Genomic DNA, 15686 nt, shown 5'->3' on the forward strand with positions numbered 1-15686 from the left:
CACACGTCTTACGGTTCATCAACCCGCGTTGTTGAATTACTTTCTTCTGACATACCTTCCCTTGGTGGATTAGGATCCAGTTAGCTCAAGACATCATCAGGAGGAACCACGTCCGGTTTCGGCCCCTACTCCTCTACTGTTTTGACGTGGCGGGGCCCCTCCTTTCGGAGGTGTCTTCAGCTCTGGTGTTGGGTGCATATATTTCTAAATATTCATTCCTTTGCAGTCAATTGAGTGTGGCCATGCTGGTCATCACCTTAAGGGGTTTTAGCTGAAGAAATTGACCCCAGTGCTTATTCTTTGTAAGCGTAGTACTTATTCTATTGGTCACTTTTGCCAAACCGCTAAGTTACGGGGACATAAACACATCAGCATCGGTTGTCAAGTAATGGTTGGGGGAGGGGGAACACAAATATATACATACATACATATATAGATCAATCTTCGCAGGTACCATCTAATAAGTTAGTATTTAAGTATATATGTATAAATATTAAACTATTTCTATGTAATTTCTTTTCCTTTCTCTATTGTGGTAAAATTTGGGATATACTTAAAAGTATTTAAAAAGATTTTATCCAATAATCTTCCGAATAACTCTAAATTTTAACTTTATACAATATGGCAATATTGTTTAAAATATTTAACTATAGTTAAATATTTAACTGTAAGTTCAGGAGTGGCTGTGTGGTAAGTAGCTTGCTTACCAACCACATTGTTCCGGGTTCGGTTCTTCTGCGTGGCACCTTGGGCAAGTGTCTTGTACTATAGCCTCAGGCCGACCAAAGCCTTTGGTAGACGGAAACTAAAAGAAGCCCGTCGTATATATGTATATGTATATATATGTGTGTGTGTTTGTGTGTCTGTGTTTGTTCCCCCCCCCCCCCCCAACGTCGCTTGACAACCCGTAACGTAGCGGTTCGGCAAAATAGACTGATAGAATAAGTACTAGGCTTACAAAGAATAAGTCCTTAGGTCGATTTGCTCAACTAAAGGCGGTGCACCACCATGGCCGCAGTCAAATGGCAGAAACAAGTAAAAGAGTAATAGTATCCTATGATAAAATTACCCTTGTATCATTATCAATGGTCTACTAGAGTCTTGCCTCTTTAATTGTCAGCTAACATCTTGATTTAAGATTTCCTTTACCAAATCTCATTATATCACTTCAAATTAATCTTGATAGTTTTATGACTATACCCACTATGATTTCTGTCGACTCCCTCAGCCCCTTTCCTAACAGACACTGCTCCTGGTTCTTTGGCCTTAGATTTTGATATACAAAGATTTTATAAACAAAACTATAAATTAAAACTGACCCCAAAAAACAGTGACAAGCTAGATCTCTAACACGTCTTTCTTCCTGATACCTTAGTAACTTCTAAGCTGAAGTGAAGAAAGCATGTTCTTTGTCAATCTTCTTACCTTCTTGGAGGTTTTAGGTAAAATTATACTAATGTGTCCATCTGTTTTGATTTAATTTAATTCTATGTATTTATGCAGCTGAGGATTGCTCTGCATTTAAATTAATGTAATGATTGCATTGTTCAATTAAATGGAGTTGCTTGAAACGATTGTACTGCATTACCTCTGGATATCCTTGTTGCTTATTTTGATTTTAATCACCTTATTTCGAAATTGTATGGATAATACTATACTAAATTCTGGTGCCTCAACTTAAGTACCTAATTCATCTGAATCTAAATTTTTGCATATATATATATATATATATATATATTCTTTCACTTATTTCAGTCATTTGACAGCAGCCAAGCTGGAGCACCACCTTTAGTTGAATAAATTGATCCCAGGACTTATTCTTTGTAAGCCTAGTACTTATTCTATTGGTCTTTTTTGCCGAACCGCTAATTGACGAGGACATAAACACATCACTATCAGTTGTCAAGCAATGGTGGGCGAACAAACACAGACATATATATATATATATATAAATATGTATTCATATATACATATAAATATGTATATATATATACAATGGGCTTCTTTCAGTTTCCGCCTACCAAATCCACTCAGAAAGCTTTGGTCGGCCTGAGGCTGTAGTAGATGACACTTGCCCAAGGTGCTACGCAGTGTGACTGAACCCAGAACCTTGTGGTTGGTAAGCAAGTTACTTACCACACAGCCACTCCTGTGCCTAGTACTTATATATATAATATAATAAATGCGAAAACTAATTTCTGTGTGTCAGCGTGTCACACTTTGATCCCCTCTCTCACAATTCAATGACACTTCCTCGTGCTGGGGTGAGAGTAATAGTAGGCATAGAGACAGTGAGGGCAAAGACAGAGAGGGAGAAAGAAAGAAAAAGAGAGGGAACGAAAAAGAGAAAAAGAAATTTAGGGAGAGTTGATGATGTTTTATTAAAAGTAGTGTTGATGGTGATAATGGTAGTAATAATAAGAGAGAGAGAGAGAAAGAGAGAAAGTAGGTATGTGAGAGAAAGAGGGAGATGATGTACAGAAATTCCTGTGGCCAGCATACTGAACACTATCATACACACACACACACACACACACATAAAATACACTTTAATTCAAATACAGTTTCCCCAAAATTAAACATATCTAATATGATAAATGTGAATGTCAGTGTGTCACACTTTTTCAACTTTACTCCTAGAGGCCGTAGCCCAATATATCATATCACTTTGGAATCAGGCTGATTTACTCCAGGAGTCAATTAAAAACATTCTGGGGCAAATCCGGACCTGCAATCCTGAAATTTTGGATTCCTATGTTTTCATAACTGCGATTGCTTGCGGCGATTTCTTTTACATGATTTTTAGCAACGAATATTGGGATATGACTCTGGAGGAAGCAACTGCAACAAATTCTCCATAACAAGTCAGAGACCTGTCTGCAGATCTTCCCATTCGCCCCAATAGGGCAGCTTTTAAGTTAGTATATATATATATATATATATATATATATATATATATATACACACACAATGGGCTTCTTTCAGTTTCCATCAACCAAATTCACTCACAAGGCTTTGGTCAACCTGACGCTATAGTAGAAGACACTCACCCAAGGTGCCATGCAGTAGGACTGAACCTAGAACCATGTGGTTGGGAAGCCAGTTTCTTACCACACAGCTATGCTTGTGCCTATATATATGTCTGGATTGTCAGTAGATCATATATCTGAGAGAGAAGTACACTCTAAATGTTAGAACAGTAATGTATTTACAGGAAGTTAATTATATGGTCAGTCATAGAGTGACCAATGGTTTTGCATCCATGCAGTGCTTAGCCTTATAGACTCTAATGGCATGAGCATATAACCTCTTTTCAAATTGTAGACAGAAAAAGCCTACAGTCTGTTAATTTTATAAACAAAAATAAATATTTTTGCTTTATGGATGTGAAACCATTGGTCACTCTACGATTGGCCATATAATTAGCTAACTCTGTGTGTGTGTGTGTGTGTGTGTGTGTGTGTGTGTGTGTGTGTGTGTGGATGTGCGTGTGTGTGCGTGCGTGTGTGCAAGCATATTAAAATGATCTTAACTGAACTCACAGTCCCATGGAAAGTGTGCCAAATATGAGAGCCTTCTGCATGATTGAGGGAGGAGGGATGGAAGGCTTTTCCCATTCAAGGTTGGCTTACAGCCATTCCATTGGAGTGAAAAGAAAGGAGTGAAGGGATAAACATTGGATACGATCTAATGACATCAGTTCCTTTTAGCCAAAGTTCCATTCACTTTGGTGAATGGAGAAACCACCTCCTTATAAGTGTTATTGCACACACACACACACACACACACAATGCAGGTCACTAACAACTGTTACTTACTATACATGCAGCTACCATTTCTTTGGAGGGTTGAAAAATTAATGAAATGGCTGTTAACCACAACATTGCATCGGTCTCTCCTATCTGTTGACTGGAGATCATCTGGACGATAAATTTTACTGATTCCAGTGTCTGCACCATTGGAATAGCATCAAGAAAATACTGCCTGAAAAGTAAACATTCATTGATTTAATTTGCTTGGGGTTAAGGAACTATTTAGGCTATCATTTACCATTTCTCATAATATAACAGTAATTAGCTACTCAATAAAATCCTGGCAAAGAACATGCCAGCTAATAAGAAAGATGCTGCAAAGTGGTACTGAAAAGCTCCTGGCTTTGGGTAAGAGAAAAAGTTAATTATAATTCTATTCAACATATTCCCCTTTCGGACTCACACACTTATTGCAGTGGTCCTTCAGTTTTTCTAATCCCTGTAAAAGAATTCGAAAGGTTTGGCCTCCAACCAGGCCTTTTACAATATCCTTAAAGCCAGAAACTTTTCAGCACCCCCTTGTATTTAGTAATTTAAAATGGCTCAATGCAGTAAATCAGTTTGATCCTCAATCCCTTTTGTTTTATAAGGAGCTGCAATGACCTAGTCATTGAAGCTTCTTCAATGTAGATGACCAATTTTTCCACCAAGAATCTCTTTACTGTATAAGTGACCAGTTGGTGTCCCAACAAATTGCTTACTGTTTTATTTGAGATTCCATTACTTAACGAGGCATCTACACTGCAGTCACTTGATCTTTGCTCAATGCAACAAACCAATTTGATCTCAGTGAAGTCCCTTTAGTTCTACAAGGCAACACATTTGCCATTCAGGTTTCATCAGTGTAGTCATTTAACCTGCTTCAATGTAGTAAACCAATTTTACTTTCGAGAAACTGTATACTTTATTAACAGCCATTTGGTCTTGCAACAAAAACTCTAGTTTTTTGGGGGGTCACATTATTATAATGAGAGAACCCTGATGTGGTTACTCAAAGTGGCAAATCAATTTCGCCTTCAACAAGCTCCCTAGTATATTTAGGGTGTTACATGAGATAATTAAAGGATTCCATTGCTATCACTTCACTATTTAACCCAATCGAATGAAGTAGGCAGGGATATAGAAATGTTAATAGGATTGCTGTGAGTGGAATGTTTATGAGTTTACAGAATGTCAGTGTAGTCACTGACCTTACCCAATACAACAAAGTAACTGGCCTTCAACAAACTAATTTCCCCTAAGAAAAAAAACCCAACTTTCTTCTATTTAATTAAAGTTCAAATGGCCCCTAATGTAACAGTTAGGGTTTATTGAAGGATCCAATTTGTTTGCTACATTAAGGAAAGTCAAAGGACTACACTCAAGTCACCTCACTGTATCCTGTTACATTTAATAAGGTAGTAAGTGGTTTGTTGAAGGCCAGTTACTTTGTTGTATTGGGTAAGGTCAGAGACTACACTGAAATTATGTGGCAGTCCCAGGAAAGAAGAGAATGCTAAATAGCAGTAGCATTCTTCCCTTTCCTGGGACTGCTACATTATGTTAGCAACAAAGCATCACTTTAAAATCACCTTAAATTTAACTAATTTTGGATTGCCTTGAAAATGTGTTAACATGTATTTTTGGAAAAAAATATTTCAATAATACTTTCTACATCTAAGTATGTTGATATAACAAAAACAATTATCCTCTATATAATGTGATTTTCTCTCTATATATTTTTGTTGTTTAATACTCTGAATTTTTTTCAAATTCTTTGTGTATTCTACTTTCATTTCTTGGTGTCTGATTGTTGGATGTAATTAACCAAATTCATTCAAAACTGAGTGCTTTATTGATAACTGCCTGGATTTTTTAATCCCTTTTTTCTTATACATACATACATACATATACATATATATATATATATATATATATATATATATATATATATGTATGTATGTATATATGTACATATATATATATATATATCATCATCATTATCATTTAATATCCTTTGTCCATGCTGGCATGGGTTGGACAGTTTGGGCAAAGCTGGCAAGTTGGGGAGCTGTACCAGTCTCTAGTCTGATTTGGCATGGTTTCTATGGCTGGATGCCCTTCCTAATGCCAACCACCTTACAGAGTGTGCTGGGTGCTTTTACATGGCACTGCATGGGCACTTTTATGTGGCACTGCATGGGGGTTTTTATATTGCACTGCACAAATGCTTTTTACATGGCACTGGCACAGGACTCTTGCAGGTCAATCCTCACCACCAAGGGGACCAGTCTTAACACTTCTGCCACAGAGTATGAGTCTTCTTGAGTACAGCAAAGTATCCGGCATCTCAGTCCTTTGTCATCTCATCTGAAAGGTTCAGTGTGCTGAGGTTGTTCTTCAGTATTTCATCCCATGTCTTCTAGGGTCTCCCACTTCTATGTGTCCCATCAACTTTGAGACATTTACACTTCTTTATGGAAGCACTGATCTCTCCAAATAGATGGAACATGTGGCAATATATGTATGTATATATATGTGTGTGTGTGTGTGTGTATGTGTGTGTGTTGCGGAAGGATCCTGACCACCGCCACGACTGAAAGTGGACTAACATATTCCAATAAAATAAAGAACTGTGTGAAGTGTTGGTAGTTGATAAAGCAGTTGACAATATTGATTGTTCATATTGGTTACTGTGTTAGTTTAATATCCTAACTACGTTTGGAGTGCGTAGAGAGTGCATTCTGTGTGAGCATATTAATTCTGTAAAAAGTTATTCCAGATAACCATATCCAAATATCTATTTGGATAACACTATTCTTACATAAGATGTATACAACTCTTTGCCATAACAACTTTTGTTGACAAGATATTTGAACCCATGCTGGACAGATTATTGTTTCAACATGGAAGATTTACTAGCTCTGGTAATTGAATTACAAAAACAGTTGGAATTGCAACAACAACTGCTACTCAAGAAAACAGAAAATACATCAAGTTCGGTCACCCCTGATATGGTCACAAACTCCATTGGCGAGTTTACATATAACTCAGATGAGGGTACATATGCAATTAGTGTGACTGAAAATAAGTAATGAAAAACAGAAAATTAACCCATGTTTTGGATGTGGAGATTACAGACTCAGCTGTTTTGGATGTGGACATTACAGATTCAACTGTTTTGGATGTGGACATTACAGACTCAGCTGTTTTGGATGTGGAGATTACAGACTCAGCTGTTTTGGATGTGGAGATTACAGATTCAACTGTTTTGGATGTGGACATTACAGACTCAGCTGTTTTGGATGTGGAGATTACAGATTCAACTGTTTTGGATGTGGACATTACAGACTCAGCTGTTTTGGATGTGGAGATTACAGATTCAACTGTTTTGGATGTGGACATTACAGACTCAGCTGTTTTGGATGTGGACATTACAGACTCAGCTGTTTTGGATGTGGACATTACAGACTCAGCTGTTTTGGATGTGGACATTACAGACTCAGCTGTTTTGGATGTGGACATTACAGACTCAGCTGTTTTGGATGTGGACATTACAGACTCAGCTGTTTTGGATGTGGACATTACAGACTCAGCTGTTTTGGATGTGGACATTACAGACTCAGCTGTTTTGGATGTGGACATTACAGACTCAGCTGTTTTGGATGTGGACATTACAGACTCAGCTGTTTTGGATGTGGACATTACAGACTCAGCTGTTTTGGATGTGGACATTACAGACTCAGCTGTTTTGGATGTGGACATTACAGACTCAGCTGTTTTGGATGTGGACATTACAGACTCAGCTGTTTTGGATGTGGACATTACAGACTCAGCTGTTTTGGATGTGGACATTACAGACTCAGCTGTTTTGGATGTGGACATTACAGACTCAGCTGTTTTGGATGTGGACATTACAGACTCAGCTGTTTTGGATGTGGACATTACAGACTCAGCTGTTTTGGATGTGGACATTACAGACTCAGCTGTCCTTATAAAAAAAAATCAGAGATGCTTCAAGTGCGGTAAGATAGGTCATCAAAAATCACACTGTAAAACAAAACCTAGGAAATGGTTCAACAGAAAAAAATTGGGTAAACAATTTATCAGTGACCAGAAATACAGACGAGACTCAAAAGAAATTTGTGTATGTAAAAATGTTAGATATAGGTAAGTGACATTACTTTAATTAATGAAAACACATGGAAAAATTTGGGAAACCTACACTACAGAAAATATTGAATATTGTACGTGGAGTTTCGGGAACAAAATTAATTTTAAAAGGCGAAATTATTTGTAATGTTATATTTCACAATATAAAAGCGAAAGCTTATGTATTAGAAAATACAAGCAATCTTTTTGGAACTGACTGGATGGAACTGTTCAACTTATGGGATTTACCCATATTAATTTTTGTAAAAATGTAATGGGGTCATGCACCAGTTCAAATATAGAGTCAGAAAATTTTAAAAAGTAGTGAAAAGGTTGTTCCCAGATGTTTTTTTACAGAGGAGATGGGTCAGTGCAATAAATTTAAAGCCAAATTTCAGGAAAAAGAACATTCATTATCAGTTTTCAAACCCAAATATAATGTACCATTTGCAGCACTGGAACAAGTGAATAAGGAATTAGACAGACTAGAAAAAATGGGAGTGGTTGTATGTTAAAAAGAAGAATAATAGCATTTGTGTATGTGCAGATTTCTCGATGGGACTAAATAAATGTTTAAGACAGTATAACTACCCATTATCTAGTTCAGAGGAGACCTTCTTGAAGTAAATGGTGGTAGATTGTTCTTGAAATGAGATCTTTCTGATGCTTACTTATAAATACAAGTAGAAGACGAATGTACAAAACTTCTAACAATTAATACCCACAAAGGTCTGTACAAATTTAACAGGCTTCCATTTGGCATAAAAGTTGCTCTGGCTTATATTCCAACAAGTGATGGATACAATGCTTACAGAGTGTGACTTCATGATGGCCTACCTGGATGATATAGTAATTAAAAGTGAATCCTATGATCAGCATATCGAGCATGTAAAATATTTTTGGAAAAATAAGAGATTATGGATTCACACTCAGTGAGGAGAAATGTGAATTTTTCTTACCTAAAATTAAATATTTAGGACAAATCATTGATAAAAATGGCCATTGACCAGATCTGTTGAGGGCAGATGTGATTAAAAATATGCCCCCTTCAACAAATATATCTACCTTACAAGCTTTTTTGGGACTTGCAAACTATTATCAAATCTATATACCAAATATGCACAATTCATATACCAAATATGCATAGGCGCAGGAGTGGCTGTGTGGTAAGTAGCTTGCTTACCAACCACGTGGTTCCGGGTTCAGTTCCACTGCGTGGCACTTTGGGCAAGTGTCTTCTACTATAGCTTTGGGTCGACCAAAGCCTTGTGAGTGGATTTGGTAGATGGAAACTGAAAGTAGCCCATTGTATATATGTATATATATATGTGTGTTTGTGTGTCTGTGTTCCCCCCCCCCCAACATCGCTTGACAACCGATGCTGGTGTGCTTACGTCCCCGTAACTTAGCGGTTTTGCAAAGAAACTGATAGAATAAGTACTAGGCTTACAAATATACCTCTGTAATTGTTTGTGTCTAAAGCGTCACCTTTACCTTTGTAGCAGTTGACTATGGTGCTGCTACACCAGTCATTGGATATGACTCCTTCATGTATCACCTGGTTGACTATATGGGTGACTAGGCTATAGCCGACACTGCTGGATATTTTGAGCATCTCTGCAGTGATTTCTAATGGGCCAGGGGCTTTCCCTGTCTTCATACTCTTAATTGCTTTATCTACCATGGTACTGTCAACTCGGATAGCTGGTCCCTCAGTTGGGTCGACATTCGGCAGACTCTCTTTCTCCCATTCATTCTCTTTATTGAGCAATCTTTCGTAGTGGCGTTTCCAAACCTCTTTCTTTGCATCCTCGTTTAGTGCAAGTGAACCATCATCCATGCGAACACATTTCTCTCCTACGACATCACGATTCTCTCTCACACACTGTCTTGCAACACAAAATGCTTCAAGTCTTTGCTCCTTACGATGCAGAACATTAGCAAGTTTTTTCTAATCTGCTTCCCCTCTGACTAAATAAACCTGTCGCCTAGCTTCCCTTCTGGCAGTCTGATACAATTCCCTGCTACCACCGTTCTTCCAGTCCTTCCAAGCCTGTTTTTTTTTTGTCTAATAGCTCTGTCAACCACATTGTTTCACCACCACGTTACTTTGGGTCGAGAGGGGACTTTGCTACACATTAGTCTTTATAAAATATTATTATTATTATCACTATTGTTGAGAGAGCGAGCTGGTAGGATCATTATTACACCAGACGAAGGTGGAGAGCTGGCAGAATCATTAGCACACTTGACGAAATGATCAGCAGCATTTCATCCGTCCTTATATTCTGAGTTCAAATTCTGTTGAAGTCGACTTTGTGTTTCATCTTTCAGGGTCAATAAATTAAGTACCAATGAAATACTGGTGTTGATGTAATTAATTAGCCCCCTTCCCGCAAATTTCAGGCTTTGTGCCTATATTATTATTGTTATTATTATTATTATCACTATTGTTGAGACAGCAAGCTGGTAGGATCATTATTACATCAGACGAAGGTGATGAGCTGGCAGAATGGTTAGCATGCCGGACAAAATGCTTAGTGATATTTTGCCAGTTGTTACGTTCTGTGTTCAAATTCCACTGAGATTAACTTTGCTTTTCATCCTTTTGCAGTCGGTAAATTAAGTACCATTGAAACACTGGGGTCAATGTAATTGACTGGTCTCCTCCCACAAAATTTCAGGCCATGTAGAAAGGATTATTACACCTGACAAAATGCTTCAAGGCATTTCCTCTGTCTTTACATTGAGTTCAAATTCTGTCAGGGTCGACTTTGCCTTTGGATCATTGAAGTTGAGAAATGGGGTCAATGTAATCAACTGTCACCTTCCTACAAAATTTTAAGCCTTGCACCTATAGTAGAAATGATTATTATTATTATTACTACTACTACTACTACTACTACTACTACTACTACTACTACTATTATTATTATTATTATTATTATTATTATTATTATTATTACTATTATTATCATCATCATTATTATTATTATTACTAGGTTGTTACCTGTTACTATATTGCTAGTAAAAAATATTTGTTAATCTTGCATGTACCTTCATAAATTGTTTAAAGTGAAAGTCTTTTTTTAAAGTCTGTATTACATTGTCTATAAGTTGAAATACATAAACACACATGCACACACTCATACAGATACACACAAACAATAAAGAAAAATAACTATGTATATTGTATATATACATATAGTCTTTTTTTAAGTAGGTTGTGTTGTGTTGACAGACTTGCATTTAACATTTCTGTATTTTTGATCAAAGCTTGTTAGTTACTAAAGTGACAACACTACCTATTTATCTATCTTTCATGCACTCTCTGTCTCATTGTATTTCTCTCTAAACAACTTTTTCTCCAACCCTTCTCTTTCTCTACACAGATGTTGTTATGAACAGACAGACAGATGGCGATCAGCCGGTCTTTTATAATATAACATTATTGTTACATACCTAACATGGTTTGTCTTCTCTGCACAGAATTTCTGACTGCTAATTATTTCATGAATCTTCATCAGTCCTGAGACATCTACTTGACGCATTGCAGACACCAGTCCCTCAAGAATTTCAGGAAATTCTGGACGGACATCTTCACTGTATTTCAAACACAGTATCTGCAATGTGCCAAGGATGTTTCTTATGTCTTTGTTATCAATGTTCGGATGTCCAGTGTGATACTGGAAGAGAAGCTTTGTCACTCTGGTACTTCTATCTAAATGACGAAAATAAAAAGAAAAAACAAAACAATAAAAACAAACAATAACGATAAAGAAAACAAATAAAAATATAAGGGAAAACATAAACAACTCTTGTCATCACTGATCATGAGTCAATAAGGGAAGGGAACTTCTATATAGTCATACAATTTGCAAGAAATAGCCAAATGTGGCTGTGTGGTAAGAAGTTTGCTTCCCATCCACATGGTTCTGGGTTCAGTCCCACTGCATGGCACCTGGGGCAAGTGTCTTCTACTATAGCCTTGGGCAGACCAAACCCTTGTGAGTGGATTTGGAGATGGAAACTGAAAGAAGCCAATTGTATATATGTGTGTGTGTCTGTCCCCCAATAACACTTGACAACTGGTGTTGGCTTATGTCCCCTGTAACTTAGCAGTTTGGCAAAAAGTAACCAACAGAATAAGTACCAAGCTTAAAAAATACTGGGGTTCATTTATTTGACTAAAAGTTCTTCAGTCATTAGTCTATGGCCATGCTGGCCATAGACTAATGACTGAAACAGATAAAAGAAAGGTAAAATAGGACTATACTGATATCTATTAAAGGTAGGATGTGTGTGTGTACGTACATGAATGTAATATATGCATGTCCACAAATTAGCACACATGTTGTTCCAATTTTAGGAGGACATTGGTCACGACCATGGCTGTGTTTTTGTTAACTTATTTTTCTTGAAGTACCCATGAATAGCAGTAAAAATCGATTTTCAACCATAACTTTTACCAATTTCTACGTCGGTGAAATCCTTAAGTTTGCTAACATGAGTTAAGTCCCCTGTCTAGCAATGGCGGAAAAGAAAAACAAAGAGGAAATTTTTAGATTAACACCTGCACAATTTTCACTAAGAAAAACAAAAAAACTTGAATTTTTTGCATGGAATCCAGTACCCTGACTTCCTAATATGCTGCAAATCCCTTATTTTGGTAGAGAAAAAGGTGGGTAGGGCGAGGGAGGACCCCCCCCCCCCCATCCCAGAATAATTGGAAATTCTTTTTGTTTTGTTTGTTGAATGAATTCCTCTGACCTGATATGCTACAAAACCATTTTTGAGATCTGAAAAACGGGGTAGGGTGAGGTGGAAGCCTCAGAAATTTCATCCCTCACCCTCATTGATCTTTTCACCTGCATGATTTTTACTAAGGAAAAAAATAAAAATCGGATTTTTTTTGCATGGAATCAAGTAGCCTGACCACCTAATATGCTACAAATCCCTTGTTTTTGTTCGGAAAAAAGGGGGTGGGGTGAGGGGGAATCATTGGGAATTTTTTTTTTGTTGAATGAATTCTTGTGACTCCTAATACGCTACAAAACCCTTTTTGGGGTCCGAAAAATGGGGTGGGGTGAGGTGGAAGCCTCAGAAACTTTTTACAGAAATAATTTTTCCAGAGTGTGAATTACATGATTCGTAATTAAATATATATATATATATGGGAGAATATACAAATAATAACAACAGACGAGGACAGGTGGTGTAAATAACAAAAGGATGTATTAGTATGACGCTCGGGAATACGGAAAGTCTTTGACGTTTCGAGCTACGCTCTTCAACAGAAAGAATACGGAGACAAGGAGACAAACACAGAGAAAAAAAATTGAATAGTGTCATTACCGACGTTGATGTCTCGGAGGTGTTCCGCGAATCGGTCGGCCAGGCGGCGCCCCGTTTGTCCGATGTACGGAGATTGGCAGAGAGAGCAGGAGAGGCAATATATGATGTTGGTAGACGTGCAGGTGAAGGAGTCGGTGATGCGATAGGGTCGGTGATGGGTGCTGGTGAGGAGGGTGGTGTTGGAGAGGTAAGGGCAAGTGCGGCAGCGTGGGCAGGAGCAGGGGAACGAGCCAGGTTGGGAGGTTGGGTTGGGGAAGAAGCTGTGGACCAAGAGGTCCCGTATATATATATATATATATATATATATATATATAGTAGAGAATGTGACATTTATATTGTGTGTATGTGTATATATGTGTGTGTGTGTGTGTGTGTGTATATAATAGCATGCAAACCTTCGATGCAACCTTCTCCAATGCAGATCTTCGATGCAGATCTCTGAGGCAACCTTCTTCAATGCATATCTTTGATGTAGCCTTGACCGACAGTACTCCTAGGAGGGGTTAGGACTAGATCAGGATTAGTTGCTGCCTTTTAGAGGCTCCCAAGCCCCCTTTTGCTAGATTGGCTTAGGCTAAGGCTTAGTTGTGATCTGAACATAACCTCTTCTGACACAGAGGATAGGAAGCCCTTGCCGGAAGGGCTCCCAACCCATGGGCCAAGGAGGGGGGATAGATGAGGGGATGATGGTTTCGAAAGGGCTAGCATGTGCAACCTGATCACCTCTGCAGGTCAAACTCCCAACCCATGCATTCCTGTTGCGACACTGATTGTGCAGAACTAGGTTGGGTGTGAAAACCAACTTTAAAGTATAAATATAGATTTTTTTTGAATCAGCAATGTTGTGTTCGGTCAAGTCCTATTTGGGGAGAAAAATCAATAAACTGATTCTTTATGGGGTTTTCCATTCAATCAGGGTGAAAAATCGATAAACCGATTCCTTACAGGATTTCCCACTAAAATTGGCTACACCCCATTTTCAACCATAACTTTTACCAATTTTAATGTATTTTGTTCAAACTTGATGCTGGCATTACTTAGGACTCATGGAATCTTTGAATGCTTTAAGTTCTCCTTCTCCCCACTCCCCCAAAAAAACAATCGATGAGTGGAAAAATCGATAAACCAATTCCTTATGGGATTTCTCAATCAAATTATCTGCAACCAATTTTCAGCCAAATGTTTACCAATTTCAATGGATTTCGCTCAAATTTGACGTTGGTGTTACTTAGTTTGGTTTGAAACAAAGTAATTGATTAGCTTAATAATCCTAACTTAATCCCAGACAACGCCAGGCTATACTGCTAGTTATTTAATATATCCTTCAATCTAATACCTAACACGTCCTATATTTTATTGAGATATTATTCAATGAGCCAGACCAGGTATGAAAGACTTTAGCAGAATATTAGAAAAGAACAACACTGCTTGGATGACAGTAACACTCAAATACAACTATCACTTTATGTTAAGACAAAGAACCAGAAACATACATAAGCTCACATACACACGACAAGTTTCTGACAGTTTCCATCTACCAAATCCTCTTGCAAGGCTTTTACTGGTTTGGAGGCTATAGTTGAATTCATTTGCCTGAGATGCCATGCAGTGGGACAGAACCTGAAAGCATGTAGCTGGTTATGCAACACTGGCAATGGCCGCATTACCTCTGTGAGGCCCAACACTTGACAAGTGCTTTTTATGTGCCACCGGCATAGGTGCCAATTATGTGATACTGGCATCGGCCATGACAACGACTTCACTTAGCTTGATGGGTCTTCTCAAGCACAGCATATCGCCAAAGGTTTCTGTCACTAGTCATTGCCTCTGTGAGGCCCAACATTCGAAGATCATTCTTCAACACCTCATCTCATGTCTTCCTGGGGCTACCTCTTCCACAGGTTCCTTTCACAGTTAGAGATCAGCACTTCTTTACGCAGCTGTTCTTGTCGATGTGCATCACATGACTATATCAGCGCAGTTGTCTCTCTTGTACACCATATCTGATGCCTCTTATGCCCAACTTTTCTCTCAAGATACTTACACTGATAGTGCACATCCATCAAAGCACACTAGCTTCATTTCTTTCAAGTTTACGCATGTCCTCAGTAGCCACAACCCATGTTTCACTACCATGTAGCACAGCTGTTCACACACTTGCATCATACATTCTGCTTTTCACTCTGAGGGAGAGGCCATTTGTCGCCAATTGAGGTAGGAGCTCTCTGAACTTTGCCCGGCCTATTCTTGTTCTCGCAGTTACGCTCTTGGTGCACCCACCTCCACTACTAACTTGATCACCTAGATAATGGAAGCTATGAACTACCTCTAGTTTACCACCTTGGCATTTGATAGAGTCGATTTTTTGTACATTTTTAGTGTTTATTG

General features: G+C 38.1%; 1 protein-coding gene across 3 annotated transcripts in view; it reads right to left on the minus strand.

Moving 5' to 3' along the window:
• LOC106873345 (uncharacterized) overlaps nucleotides 1–15686 on the minus strand; it is a 263949-nt gene that overhangs the window by 142034 nt on the left and 106229 nt on the right. For all 3 annotated transcript variants that reach the window (XM_052977316.2, XM_089343929.1, XM_014920673.3), the window contains exons 7-8: nucleotides 11406–11664; nucleotides 3819–3984 (exon numbers count right to left, since the gene is read on the minus strand). In XM_052977316.2, coding sequence (XP_052833276.2) covers nucleotides 3819–3984; nucleotides 11406–11664 — 425 coding nt within the window. The remainder of the gene's footprint in view (nucleotides 1–3818; nucleotides 3985–11405; nucleotides 11665–15686) is intronic.

Source organism: Octopus bimaculoides, chromosome 28 (assembly GCF_046866305.1).
Source record: "Octopus bimaculoides isolate indiv1 chromosome 28, ASM4686630v1, whole genome shotgun sequence".
NCBI classification, from domain to species: Eukaryota; Metazoa; Mollusca; class Cephalopoda; order Octopoda; family Octopodidae; genus Octopus; species Octopus bimaculoides.